The sequence below is a fragment of the Takifugu rubripes genome, chromosome 12 (assembly GCF_901000725.2).
Source record: "Takifugu rubripes chromosome 12, fTakRub1.2, whole genome shotgun sequence".
NCBI lineage: Eukaryota > Metazoa > Chordata > Actinopteri > Tetraodontiformes > Tetraodontidae > Takifugu > Takifugu rubripes.
The window spans coordinates 7,724,399-7,737,775 of record NC_042296.1 but is presented as its reverse complement, the minus strand read 5'-3'; the positions used below and the strand labels follow the sequence as shown (position 1 = coordinate 7,737,775).

Here is a 13,377-nt window from a genome sequence, read left to right as displayed (position 1 = left end):
CATGCTCAGCACGCCTCAAACCCTCTTTCAGCCACTCCTCACATTTCCAGAAAAACATGTCCATTGATTTATTTATTGGATCAAACCAGCTAGTTTGATCATCCACAAATTCCTCTTCTTCCATAAATTTCTGCAGGCAACGGTTTCTCCAAAAACTCCATCTGCAAGCCACTGAAGTCAACACGAAGCTTATTCTTTACAGTGTCCACGTTCACATCATCCTCCATTAGCTGTTCAATTAGCTTTCTTAAGCTAATTAGCTGTGAGCGCTTGCGCGCCTGGATCTTTCTCGACTTCTGATCTTCCATGCCCTTCTCAGTCATTTTTATTATCCTTTTTTCACTGTCCTTTTCCTCCACGAACAGTTATTATTTCCACTTTAATAAAAACGCTGAATCACCACGGAGTTTCACCTCGTTATTCAGCCGAACAACGATCCTTCCTGGTTCACTCACGGATCTCAACGAGCAGACTTGGATCAATTCACCTCCGACGCCAGGCTGACGAGCTCCCTCACGCAGCTCGTCACTTTCCTCCTCCAAAGGTCTCCGAGACTTTTCCTTCTTTTATCCTCCGTTTCCAGTTAGACAGCTCCACACTCCAAAACTCCACGAAGAGCGAGTTTCTCGACTAAATGTAGGTTCCTAATGGTTGAAGCCACGAGCCCGACGCTCTCCTCTCCTCTCGTCCACAAAAACACTCCAAACGATTTCCCGGTTCTCATGTTTTACTCCAAAAACATGGACATGATACAAAAGACCCAGCATGACATAACCCCCCCCCCCCAAAAAAACAACAAATTCGGATGGCTTGAAATCCAAAAAGGCAAAAAACTTAGCTAACTAGCGAGCGAGAAACTGCGTGGCTCCCCTCCATGACAACTGCCCCACGCTGCGCGAGACACAGTCTTTTATACGTAAAGGGCCGGAAATCTCAATTAAGGCATATACTCAATTTTAAACGTAAAATCCTCCACGCACACCTGAGTCAAATAAATGAACTAACAACTTATTAATGAACTGAAACGGTACTTAGGCTCCTACAATGAATCATGTCTTTGTGAAGGCTTTACCGGCTGAGGAACAACCATCGATCTCTGTGGCTGCAGCCTCCAAACTGCTGGCAAACATGATGCTGGGATACAGAGGAATGGGACTCTCTGTGGGAAGCATGATTTGTGGATGGGACAAACAGGTGTGTATGCGTGTGTGTGTAGAGATAAAACAATACCAGTCATAGCAGAATGGAGCTTCCCCTAGTCCTGGTTAACTATACAGAGCCCCTAACTAACCCAACTCCCTCTCTAGTCTTCGTGAAGAAAAAGCAACCATTACCAGCCACTGTCTCTTGTTCCCTGGATGTGTCCCAATCTCTACCCACTTTACCCCAGTCACAGTAAGATCCCCCAAGACCAGTTCCCCTACTGGAAACCAGCACTATACCTCAAAGAGGGTCCAGGAAATTTAAATGCCTGTCCCAAACCTCAGCAGAACTGGTTTATTGCTCAAATCCAACCAGTGCACAGAGGGGGGGCAGGTCATCATAACACTGTGGGGCGTTCATGGGTGGTGAAGGTCATTCTGAATTCATTTTGGATTAGAGTATTTGCTGGAGAAACTCCGTTCATTAAGTCAGGAAACTGGAGTGACCTCTGACCTTCAGCATGAAATAACCTCCTCACCGAGTTGGTTTCCTCTTTAAAGGATGAAGGATGAACAAAAAGTGACCTTAAACACATAATGAGGTCACCCCTTACCAATATTACCACAGTTAATGGAAAAAACTAAAAACATGACCGTTAGAAAACCCATAAATCAGAGAAAACATGAGAGGAACAGATAAAAACACTCTGACAACATCAGGCTTCAACATAATGAAGCTTGAACATGAAGAGGAGGAAAAACAAACGCATCATAACAGCATCTCTCTGCAGGGCCCTGGTCTTTACTATGTGGATGAGAATGGGAATCGGTTCTCCGGGCAGATGTTCTCCACTGGCTCTGGGAACAGTTATGCCTACGCCGTGGTGGACAGCGGCCTCCGAGAGGACATGACAGTGGAGGAGGCGTACGATCTGGGCCGTCGGGGCATCGTCTACGCCACACACAGGGACGCGTACTCTGGAGGAGTGGTCAATAGTGAGTTCTCCCAGAAACAAGCCTCCTATTCTGGAATAATCATTTCTGCCTTTTACAGCTTGTATCTGGATTCAAAACTCATTTTACATTGAAAACTTGAATCGGACTCTGTTAAAAGTCTCAATTCATAATTTAATATCTGAATGCAGAAGAAACATCCAGACTGATAAAACCAGTCTGGTTCTGGATGGAACAGGACATGTTCGATAGGGATTAGAACCCTTTTTGACAAATATGTGAGTAAATCTGGAGTGAACTGAATAGAGGTTGTGTGTGTGTGTGTGTGTGTGTGTGTGTGTGTGTGTGTGTGTGTTTCCAGTGTACCACATGATGGAGGACGGCTGGATCAAAGTCTGCCAGGACGACGTGTCACAGTTGATCCACCTCTACAAAAAGGAGATGTTCTGAGCGACTGTTGCTCTCATGCAGCCTGTTTTATACATTTTCTCTCAAATGTACCAGAATTGTGGCGAAGCTTTGAATAAATCCTAAAATAAAAAGGTCATCTGTTAAAATCTTTTTTTTCTATTAAATAAATAAAAGAACATAAATGTTAGAAATGTCTTTAGGGTGGCTAAATTCTGAAGACACGTCCTGCTCAAATGTGGCCCAGTACAACGTACAGATGTTGATGCTTTATGCTGATATATTCTATATATGACGTCGTTCACACTTTGGTGTTCTGCTGAAGTTCAGATGTTGAACCCATGTGAGGTGGAGTTGAGGTAGAAACAGGAGTGTAACAGGCAACCAGTAATAACTGGGTGTGAATGTTAGTTTAACAATCTAATACATGATGATATGACACTTTGAGCATCAGTGAAATAGATGAAAAGTCTAAAAATCTGCATCATGTTTAGAATCCGACTTTATTTTAATAATTCCATCACAACTTTTTCATTGTTTCACTAAAATATCTGCAAATGTTTCAATATAAATATTTTAATGAGACAAAAACCAAATTAGCTGCTGTTGAAATGTAGCACAGCTTATTTCAGTCTCATTATGGGACCAGTCTCAGAACTCTGCTGAAAAGAACCAACAATGTTGGAGAGAAACAGCTGATAGAGAAGAGAAGGATCAACCTTGGACTCCAGAGAGAGATTATAGATGGATTATAACAATGTACCTACAATAACAGCTCATTTACACAAAGTCTTTCTGGTCTTTAGTTTAATTAGGAACAATTTCAGTTGGTCTTTTTACAAACTGATTTTTACACATCTGATTTAATGACAGAGACCTTCTGATTTGGACCATAAAACATGAACCAGACTGTCTAGATGAGGAGCATCTTCACTGTTTAAAGGCTAAATTAAACTAAAATAAAACTTGACAGATCAGGAGCATCACAACCTGAAAGGAATAAAAAAAAACACACCAAAACAGGGTTGGGGATTTTATTGAAAAGCAAAAATCAGCATTAATCTAAATCTAAAGCAGCAGAAAACTCCTGCAAACATCTTAAATTTGTTTCCAACTTCAACTTTCATCTCTACAACACAATCAGGAAATCATCTTTTAAACAAACCCTTTAAATCTGCCCTTAAATTATGAGTTTAACACAACAGTTAATGTGAACACATCATCCAGAGATACATTATTGACTAAAAGCTAAATAAAGACCCAACACCCCCATTATTAAAGGTCACGCTCATGTTTAAACCCAAATGATGACAAGAGTGATGATTTCTGGTTCTTTCTGGTTTAAATCAGTTGATTCTAAATGAAAACTAAAAATCAGAGCAAACACCACAATTTTATACTGAATAACAGCAAAGATCTGATAATTACAACCTCTAACGTGTCTAATGGTTAATAAGCTGTTGCATTTATTCCAGGAGAACACTCCTCGTTCCAGAGCATCCTGAAAAGAAAAAGACCAAATAATCAAACACATTAAACCAGAATATTCATTGTTGATCCAGTTTCACCAGAGGAGCAGCTCAATGAATCAAAAACAAGTATAAAGCTGCTCTAACATGAAGCTACTCACCCTCTTCATGCTGACGGTTCTCCTTTAGTTTGGATTTGGCTTCAGTGGCTCCTGGACCTCAGAGTGACCTTCAGCTGTAAGGTCAGAACAAAGATTCTTAGAGCAGAAACCACAGTTACACACAATTACTGCAAGAGAAGTTCAGCAAACACCAGAGAAAATCCAAATGTGATTCAACTTTTACTCACGTTTGGTACATTTGCCTGCAACTGAGAAGAAAGTCGATTAGCTTTGCTGCTTTAGATCTTTGACAGAGATTTTATCAACGTTTTCTTCTTTTGTCATTGAGACTAAAGCAAAAGCAGAGTGAAGGATTAAAGCTCTGCTTCCATCTCCATCTCTCACCTTTCTTCTTCCTGTAAAGGAGGAAACCAACGACGGCGACGAGAACGAGAGCCAGAACAGCAACTGCAACAGCAGCGATGACGGCCGTGTTACTGGGATCCTCTGCTGGAGAGGAAACAAGCAAAACCATCAAAACCAGCACAGATGACAAAGACTAAAGAAGATCATCTCCAAATCTGTTCATCTGTCTGAATTATTTAAGTGTGAGGAGAGCTGACATCTTTGGACGTTTGCTTGTTTGAACATTTGCTATTCCTGCTCATGTCCTGTAATTAGATCCTGTTGACTCAAGAAAAGAAGAAATATTCCTCAGACAGTAAAATCAGAGTGTGCTTCTCACCACCATCTCCTCTGACCCCAGGCTTCCCCCAGTTGGTCCTGATCTGGTTTTTGTCCAGTGTTGTGGTGATTTCCTTCGCTCCAGACAGCTGAAACACACACTTGTAGCTGCTCCAGTCTTCAGGTGGGACTGAGGACACTTTCAGGTCAACACTCATCTGGAAGGTTCCGTCAGGGTTGAGGAGCATCTCTCCGTGGTCCACGTCCTCATGGAGCTCCTCTTCACCTTTCCTCCAGGACAGTGTGGCTCTGTCGGGGTAGAAGCCTGTAGCGTGGCAGCTGACAGGAGAGGAGGGGGTCTTCTGGAGCAGAGACACTGACGGCAGCTCTGGGGGGACAGAGAGGATGAGAGGGAGGACCAGAGGGGGGCGATGGGGAGACAGGGTAGGAGGGGGGGGGGGGAGGGAGGACCAGAGGGGGGGTGAGGGGGAGACAGGGTGGGAGGAGGGGGGGGTGGGGTGGGTGGAGAGGGGGAGACAGGGAGGGGGGGGGGGAGGGTGGAGGGGGCAGTAGGAAAACAGGTGAAGAGAAGTGAGAGTGTGGGGGAGGGGAGAGGGGGAGAGAGGGGGTGGGGGGAGAGATGTCGACAGGGTGGGAGGAGGGGGCAGTAGGAAAACAGGTGAAGAGAAGTGAGGCAGTAAAGCAGAGGGAAGAAGAAGGGAAGAAATGGGGTGAAGGTGAAGGAAAGAGAGAGGGAGGGGTGGAGGTGGGGGAGACAGGGTAGGGGGGGGGGGGCAGGTGGGTGAGAGACAGAGAGAGAGACAGGGTGGGAACACCAGAGGGGGGAGAAGGAGAAGGGGGAGAGAGGCAGTTGGAAAACAGGTGAAGAAAAGTGAGAGTAAAGAAGAGGGGGAACATGGGAGAGGGGGAAGGGAAGAGAGAGGGGGACAAGGGTGGGAGGAGGGGGGGTGGGGGGCAGGTGGGTGAGAGAGAGAGACAGGGTGGGGGGAAGAATGGGGGGAGAGAGGGTCAGGGGGGGCAGTTGGAAAACAGGTGAAGAAAAGTGAGAGTAAAGGGAGGGAGGAAGAGGGGGGACATGGGGAGGTGAAGGGAGAGAGACATTTTGGAAGGAGGGGGGGGCTGGGGGGATGACACAGGTGTCCTGCAGGTGTGTGATGTCATGCTGCCACAGGTCATGTGACTCTACCTGTTCTCATCAGTGAGCTCTTCCCATAGTTCACATACTTCTGCAGCCACTCGATGCAACGCTGGTTAAGGTAGAACTTCCTTCGTTCTATCAAAGCTTCATTCTGATCCCACTTGTGTTTGGTGATCTCAGCCTCTCGTTTGGCAGCGACCCAGATTCCTTCCTTCAGTTTAAGTGAGATAAAATCTGCTCCATCATAACCATCCTGAAAAAATCCATTCTTCTCTCCAGTCTCATCGTCCCACTCACAGCCGTACATCACCTGGAGCATGTGGACACCTGAGAGACAGAGACAGGGACAGAGACAGAGACAGAGACAGAGACAGAGACAGAGGTGAGTAAAGCAGAGACGTCACAGCTCACCCACCTGTCAACAGGTGAGACCGTCTCACCGTCCCCCAGAGACTCACTGATGCTCCCAACAGCTGTCTCTGGTCTGATGGACACTGTCCTCACCTGGACAGTCCTCATTGATCCTGACTGAACCGTGTCACCCTTGTAAACCTGGAATCTGCTTCCTGTTTCCTTCACTCATGTCTTTATTCCAGCTTTTCTTTTCTAATGAACTTGATTCTTCTCTCAGTTTTGCTTTCATGATTCTGAGACGGTTCTTTGATCTTTATTCTGGAAAAATGGACCAATAAAATCTAAAATCAGAAAGTTCTTAAATCTGACTCAGAATCCAAAGTTGCTGTTTCCCTCGTTGCTGATCAGGCTGTAATTGCTCGTTGTGAGTGTTGATGATTCCTCGTCCGTGTTTTAATTCTTTTCTCCTGGTCGGAAAACTGAGCTTTGATCTGAAGCAGCTCCATGTTGGAGGGTTCAACCTCCCAGATCAGGAGGGCTGGGCAGCCATTTTAGTTCCATCTGGCAGCGTTATTAGAGCGTCACACCAGACAAAGGGAGTTTGTTGATGGCAACAGTCTGAGAGGAACATGGAAACTGTATCAGCCTGAGAATTGGATGGATTTGATTCATCTTTCCATCAGAAAATCCTCCAACATCGTTGCTCTGATCTTTAATGGAAGCTCCTTTTCTTTGTGCAGCTGGGATTTAATAAACTCATCATGAGTTGGACAAGGTGTCTTAACATGTGATGTTCATGCGTGCGCTTTATGTGTGCACCCAGTTCCAAAATCTATAAATGCTTTTCAACGTTCGCAAAAGCCATTTGGGATTCATTTCAGATACAAAATATGATGTACGTGAGTGCATTGCTAAATATATGCTAGCATGCATGTTTTAAGCTAGTGTAGCGGTATGTTTTACCATGCCTGCGCCTTAAAATGCGTGCGCCTTATGTGTGCACCCAGTTCCAAAATCTATAAATGCTTTTCAACGTTCGCAAAAGCCATTTGGGATTCATTTCAGATACAAAATATGATGTACGTGAGTGCATTGCTAAATACACGCTAGCATGCATGTTTTAAGCTAGTGTAGCGGTATGTTTTAACATGCCTGCGCCTTAAAATGCGTGCGCCTTATGTGTGCACTGAGTTCCAAAATCTATAAATGCTTTTCAACATTCGCAAAAGCCATTTGGGATTCATTTCAGATACAAAATATGATGTACGTGAGTACATTGCTAAATATATGCTAGCATGCATGTTTTAAGCTAGTGTAGCATTATGTTTTAACATGCCTGCGCCTTAAAATGCGTGCACCTTATGTGTGCACCCAGTTCCAAAATCTATAAATGCTTTTCAACATTCGCAAAAGCCATTTGGGATTCATTTCAGATGCAGAATATGATGTACGTGAGTGCATTGCTAAATACACGCTAGCATGTATGTTTTAAGCTAGTGTAGCGTTATGTTTTAACATGCCTGCGCCTTAAAATGCGTGCGCCTTTTGTGTGCACCCAGTTCCAAAATCTGTAAATGCTTTTCGGCTTTTGCAAAAGCCATTTGGGATTCATTTCAGATGCAGAATATGATGTACGTGAGTGCATTGCTAAATACACGCTAGCATGCATGTTTTAAGCTAGTGTAGCGGTATGTTTTACCATGCCTGCGCCTTAAAATGCGTGCGCCTTATGTGTGCACTGAGTTCCAAAATCTATAAATGCTTTTCAACATTCGCAAAAGCCATTTGGGATTCATTTCAGATACAAAATATGATGTACGTGAGTGCATTGCTAAATACACGCTAGCATGCATGTTTTAAGCTAGCGTAGCGGTATGTTTTACCATGCCTGCGCCTTATAATGCGTGCGCTTTATGTGTGCACCCAGTTCCAAAATCTAGAAATGCTTTTCAACGTTCGCAAAAGCCATTTGGGATTCATTTTGGATACAGAATATGATGTACGTGAGTGCATTGCTAAATATATGCTAGGATGCATGTTTTAAGCTAGTGTAGCGGTATGTTTTACCATGCCTGCGCCTTATAATGCGTGCACCTTATGTGTGCACCCAGTTCCAAAATCTATAAATGCTTTTCAACATTCGCAAAAGCCATTTGGGATTCATTTCAGATACAAAATATGATGTACGTGAGTACATTGCTAAATATATGCTAGCATGCATGTTTTAAGCTAGTGTGGCGATATGTTTTACCATGCCTGCGCCTTAAAATGCGTGCGCTTTATGTGTGCACCCAGTTCCAAAATCTATAAATGCTTTTCGGCTTTTGCAAAAGCCATTTGGGATTCATTTCAGATGCAGAATATGATGTACGTGAGTGCATTGCTAAATACACGCTAGCATGCATGTTTTAAGCTAGTGTAGCGGTATGTTTTAACATGCCTACGCCTTAAAATGCGTGCGCCTTATGTGTGCACTGAGTTCCAAAATCTATAAATGCTTTTCAACATTCGCAAAAGCCATTTGGGATTCATTTCAGATACAAAATATGACGTACGTGAGTACATTGCTAAATATATGCTAGCATGCATGTTTTAAGCTAGTGTAGCGGTATGTTTTACCATGCCTGCGCCTTAAAATGCGTGCGCCTTATGTGTGCACCCAGTTTCAAAATCTATAAATGCTTTTCAACATTCGCAAAAGCCATTTGGGATTCATTTCAGATACAGAATATGATGTACGTGAGTACATTGCTAAATATATGCTAGCATGCATGTTTTAAGCTAGTGTAGCGTTATGTTTTAACATGCCTGCGCCTTAAAATGCGTGCGCTTTATGTGTGCACCCAGTTCCAAAATCTATAAATGCTTTTCAACATTCGCAAAAGCCATTTGGGATTCATTTCAGATACAAAATATGATGTACGTGAGTACATTGCTAAATATATGCTAGCATGCATGTTTTAAGCTAGTGTGGCGATATGTTTTACCATGCCTGCGCCTTAAAATGCGTGCGCTTTATGTGTGCACCCAGTTCCAAAATCTATAAATGCTTTTCAACATTCGCAAAAGCCATTTGGGATTCATTTCAGATACAGAATATGATGTACGTGAGTACATTGCTAAATATATGCTAGCATGCATGTTTTAAGCTAGTGTAGCGGTATGTTTTACCATGCCTGCGCCTTAAAATGCGTGCGCCTTATGTGTGCACCCAGTTTCAAAATCTATAAATGCTTTTCAACATTCGCAAAAGCCATTTGGGATTCATTTCAGATACAGAATATGATGTACGTGAGTACATTGCTAAATATATGCTAGCATGCATGTTTTAAGCTAGTGTAGCATTATGTTTTACCATGCCTGCGCCTTAAAATGCGTGCGCCTTATGTGTGCACCCAGTTCCAAAATCTATAAATGCTTTTCAACATTCGCAAAAGCCATTTGGGATTCATTTCAGATACAGAATATGATGTACGTGAGTGCATTACTAAATACACGCTAGCATTAATGTTTTAAGCTAGCGTAGCGGTATGTTTTACCATGCCTGTGGCCTATTGTCGTGAAAATACGGTAAATCCTTTCTATAAATACAGCTAAATCCTGTTTGTCCTGCTGAGTCTCATGATAGAATATGACTCTAAATCAAGAAGATTCCTGCTATGTGGGCTGGACCTGCTGGCCCTACGGCCGACCTCCTCCTGTATCCAGCCTGGAGAGCAGCAAAATGACCCAAAAGAGGCTCTCTGGAAGTGTTCCTGGTTATGTTGCTTTTTAAGCTTCTTGTCATGTTTCTAAACTTCTGCTCCATTATGAAGCCTAAAACAAGTGACGGGAACACAGGAACACCAACCCAAACACACGGAACTGTTTATAGAAGACTTTAACTGGACTACATTTGTCATCTAAATGGACTAAAAGAGAAACGCGTCAGAGGGAGAAAATGATAACGGCTCCGGCTCTAATTCAGCTTCATACATTGATGTTTGTCTCCACCAACAGCAGAAAGAGTCACCAGATTTGTTGCTGCTCCCTGAGCAGATGTAGACAGGAAGTCACAAAGTTCTCAAAAGGGTTTTGTTGGTGTCACTAAGTGGAGCCGTTGGCTGGAAATATGAAAAACAGGCCCAGCCTCTGGTTCCAGGAGCAAATGTTCTGTGTATCTTCATGTGTTGGTGGGTTCATTTTCCTGTTTTTGGTGAGATCATCAGAACTAAATGTGGCGTTCATGCCAATCATTCATTAATGAAAGGATGAAGTGGTGAAATGAGCCAGTGAGTGTTTGTGGGTGGTCCCAGATGAATGGATGATGCACAGACTCACTGTGGTCCACTTCAGCTCAGCTCAGCCGCTACAAACAAACGTGTGATGTGATGAATCCTCTAGTTTCTGCAGGTCATGTGACCTCTACTGGCTAACCTGCCGCTGACGCCCTGACCAACGTCTCTGGGGTATTATGGGATGGTCAGAAACAGTGTGAGTGAGGCAGGTCCGGTCCAGTTTCAGCGTTCTGCTGAGTCGGAGTGTGTCTGAGCCCAGAGGAGGCGTCATCACACTGTTGGATCAAGGTGAGTGAAACACTCCCAGATGAAGAGTGTGTGATCACCTGATCACCAAAACACACAACCGGACGCCAACAATAGTTTATCAGGAGTAAAGAAAAGTCAACTCACCTCCAGTTTGGTTGAAGCGCTGCTTTGCAGTTTCAATGTTGCCTTTGTAGATCTGCTGGTGACCAACACCAATCTGACTCTGTGTGTCCCAGTACCCAGGTTCATCTTCTGTAACGTTCTTCATCCACTCCTGTTTGGGCTGAGTTCTCCTGGTGTTGCTGTCATAGTGAACCATCTGAACATCATCAACCATCCCAACAATCACAAACTCTGGGAAGTTTGGAACTCCAGAAGATGCAGTGTAGAAATACTTCAGAGTGTGAGTCACTGAGAGAAAAATATCAAATATCACAACTTTACTGTCAGAAACGACTCAACAAGAGTTTAATATTAATAACACACAATCAGAAAACAAAATTAAATATAGAATAACTAATTATTCATTTATTTACACTTTCATTAGTTTCAAGTTTTTAAAGTTATTTTTATTTTAAATTCATCGTTGGCTTAAAATTTTTATCAGCACATTTTAAAAAATTAACTAAAAAATAATTTCAGACCAGAAAGGAAACACTTTTATTTTCTTTTAAATAAACTGTTCATTTTTCTTTCCTAACTTATTCAGGTTAATAAGTTAGTCACTATTTAAACGAGTGATTAATGACAACTTGAGCTGTTTCCAGTTAAACCTGAAACACTTCAAAATCTCCCTAAAATCACTGTCATTTTATTGAGGTTTGTTTCATAAGTTCATTTATTTGGAGGCAAATATAAAGTATTTCTTGTGGAAAGATTAATGGCAACATGTTAAACATCCCAACGCTGATTTGGGATCCTGTCTTCAGCTTCATCAGGATCACTTCTGTTCTGATTAAAGCTGATTTTTCTCCCTCACATGTTGGATCAACTGCAGCATTTCCATCATCACAAGTGAAGATTCTCCTCATGAGGAGCTGCTGTTGAAGCTTTATTCTCAGACTGGGATCAACTCCACAGTGGTTGAGATTCTGCTTTTCTTCATCACATTTATTAATGATTAAAGTTTAAACCCTCCTGATATGAACTAGATTCCTCTCAGTCGTGTCTGATAGATGAGCCCAAGTGTGGGAATGATCGCCAAGCAAATGGAAACCTTCCGGAAATTTAGCCTGAAATGAAAGTTACCTGACTGAATTCAGAATTTCCACATTTAAAATGATCAGAACTGACCTGCTGAAGAGTCGGGCAGACTCAGTAGTGCCAGAAGAAGCAGAAAATCGAGGGATTTCATGATGAAAGACAGTTTTTGTGGTCAGATACAAAGTGAATGATTCCGCCTCGACGGTCCGGGAGAAAAATGAGGAGGAAAGGCGGAGAGAAAGGAGAAATAAACCGTGTTCACGTGATCAGGAGCCAATAGGAATTCTGAGATGGCACCGGCGTCACTAAGGACCAGGTAGATGCGAATGGGGTCTGAACGGGGCCAAAGTGAAAGTGAAAGCGACTTTCAGAAGGTTGGGGGGGGGATCTCCAGTTAGAGCAAACTTAAAGATCTGAAGTGTGTGTGGCTGCAAAGGTCTGTCATTGTTGATCTAATGTTTAAATCCATCAATAATTCACTCCTTTGAGCCGGTGTGCGAGAGCTGCCCCACCATGACGTCACCTCCGGAACTAACACGCTCATTACCGGGTGAAGGGCTCTCTCTAGTGTCTGATCACTACACTCAACGTTCTCACACAATTTCCTAAAACTTTTGACTCTTTCAACTTTTGACCTCCGAGTTTCAGTCTGGCGAAAGTCTGAAAACTGTTGGAAAGCTGCAGCGGAGGTCTTCATGTTCCCTCAAACATCTGGAGTTTACTGGGATTCAGAGTTCTGGGTGAACACACACTTTATTAAAATAAGTCTTCACTCTCTGAACTGAGATTTTCCCTTTGATGATTATTCAAGGATCACAGGTCCAAATTAGGAACCAACGAACTTTAAACTGCAGCTTGTTTATTTTTCTGTTTGAAGAGTTTTTTTTTCCAGCAGAATTCTTTTACATTGTTGCAAATTCACAAGGTCATTTTATTAATTCAGTGGGACAATTTTACAGCCAGTGAATGAAAAACAAAAGAATAATAATCAAGTGATGATAATAAAAGCATTAAGAAATAGAATCCATATAAAGATTTGTTACTAAAAAACGTCTCAATATCTAAAAGCTCGTGTGTTGCTGGTGTCTTGTTGACATCAAAGTGATTTATTACAGAATAAATCCACCAAGATTTTGTATTTTCAACCACTTTGTCTGGTTAATGAATAAAAGTCAGTGATCATTTCTTTGGGTTTGGACACATTTCTAACAAAGATCCTTCACACCAGTCCATGAAGTCCTGGAGGACAAACTGGTGGACACACACTCACAATCACAGGGTCATCGACACCTTTGATCAAATGATATAAAACTAATAAAACACAAAGGGAGACTGGATGGAACTCAGTTTAGCCAGCAGTTAAACTCATTTATTACA

General features: G+C 42.6%; 2 protein-coding genes across 5 annotated transcripts; one reads left to right on the top strand and one right to left on the bottom strand.

Annotated features, from left to right (window-relative positions):
* The first annotated feature begins 590 nt into the window (after nt 1–590).
* Nucleotides 591–2,641, top strand: LOC101064823 (proteasome subunit beta type-8-like). Its single transcript, XM_029845083.1, has 4 exons — nt 591–636; nt 1,066–1,194; nt 1,934–2,138; nt 2,458–2,641. The coding sequence occupies exons 2-4, from the start codon at nt 1,129–1,131 to the stop codon at nt 2,544–2,546; spliced, it is 360 nt and encodes a 119-aa protein (XP_029700943.1). The 5' UTR covers nt 591–636; nt 1,066–1,128; the 3' UTR covers nt 2,547–2,641.
* An 883-nt stretch (nt 2,642–3,524) lies between these two features.
* LOC101064604 (H-2 class I histocompatibility antigen, Q9 alpha chain-like) lies at nt 3,525–12,239 on the bottom strand. Of its 4 annotated transcripts, none has more exons than XM_029845057.1 (8): nt 12,091–12,239; nt 10,942–11,208; nt 5,966–6,244; nt 4,820–5,146; nt 4,480–4,584; nt 4,323–4,343; nt 4,135–4,208; nt 3,525–4,005 (listed from the first exon to the last, which is right to left on the bottom strand). In XM_029845057.1, the coding sequence occupies exons 1-7, from the start codon at nt 12,149–12,151 to the stop codon at nt 4,159–4,161; spliced, it is 1,110 nt and encodes a 369-aa protein (XP_029700917.1). In that variant the 5' UTR covers nt 12,152–12,239; the 3' UTR covers nt 3,525–4,005; nt 4,135–4,158. The 4 variants fall into 4 exon arrangements, with proteins under 4 accessions (XP_029700917.1, XP_029700919.1, XP_029700918.1 ...); XM_029845059.1 differs by having other exon boundaries at nt 4,323–4,337; XM_029845058.1 differs by having other exon boundaries at nt 4,480–4,581.
* Nucleotides 12,240–13,377: the final 1,138 nt, after the last annotated feature.

What these genes read in the sequence shown, in the direction of transcription:
- LOC101064823 (XM_029845083.1), top strand. Translation starts at nt 1,129, where the DNA reads ATGATGCTGGGATACAGAGGAATGGGACTCTCTGTGGGAAGCATGATT. An exon ending in TTTGTGGATGGGACAAACAG is followed by an intron (nt 1,195 to 1,933) that starts GTGTGTATGCGT and finishes ATCTCTCTGCAG; the next exon opens with GGCCCTGGTCTTTACTATGT. An exon ending in CTCTGGAGGAGTGGTCAATA is followed by an intron (nt 2,139 to 2,457) that starts GTGAGTTCTCCC and finishes GTGTGTTTCCAG; the next exon opens with TGTACCACATGATGGAGGAC.
- LOC101064604 (XM_029845057.1), bottom strand. Translation starts at nt 12,151, where the DNA reads ATGAAATCCCTCGATTTTCTGCTTCTTCTGGCACTACTGAGTCTGCCC. An exon ending in GCGCTTCAACCAAACTGGAG is followed by an intron (nt 6,245 to 10,941) that starts GTGAGTTGACTT and finishes TCTGTCTCTCAG; the next exon opens with GTGTCCACATGCTCCAGGTG. An exon ending in CCTTTACAGGAAGAAGAAAG is followed by an intron (nt 4,344 to 4,479) that starts GTGAGAGATGGA and finishes CTTTCTTCTCAG; the next exon opens with TTGCAGGCAAATGTACCAAA.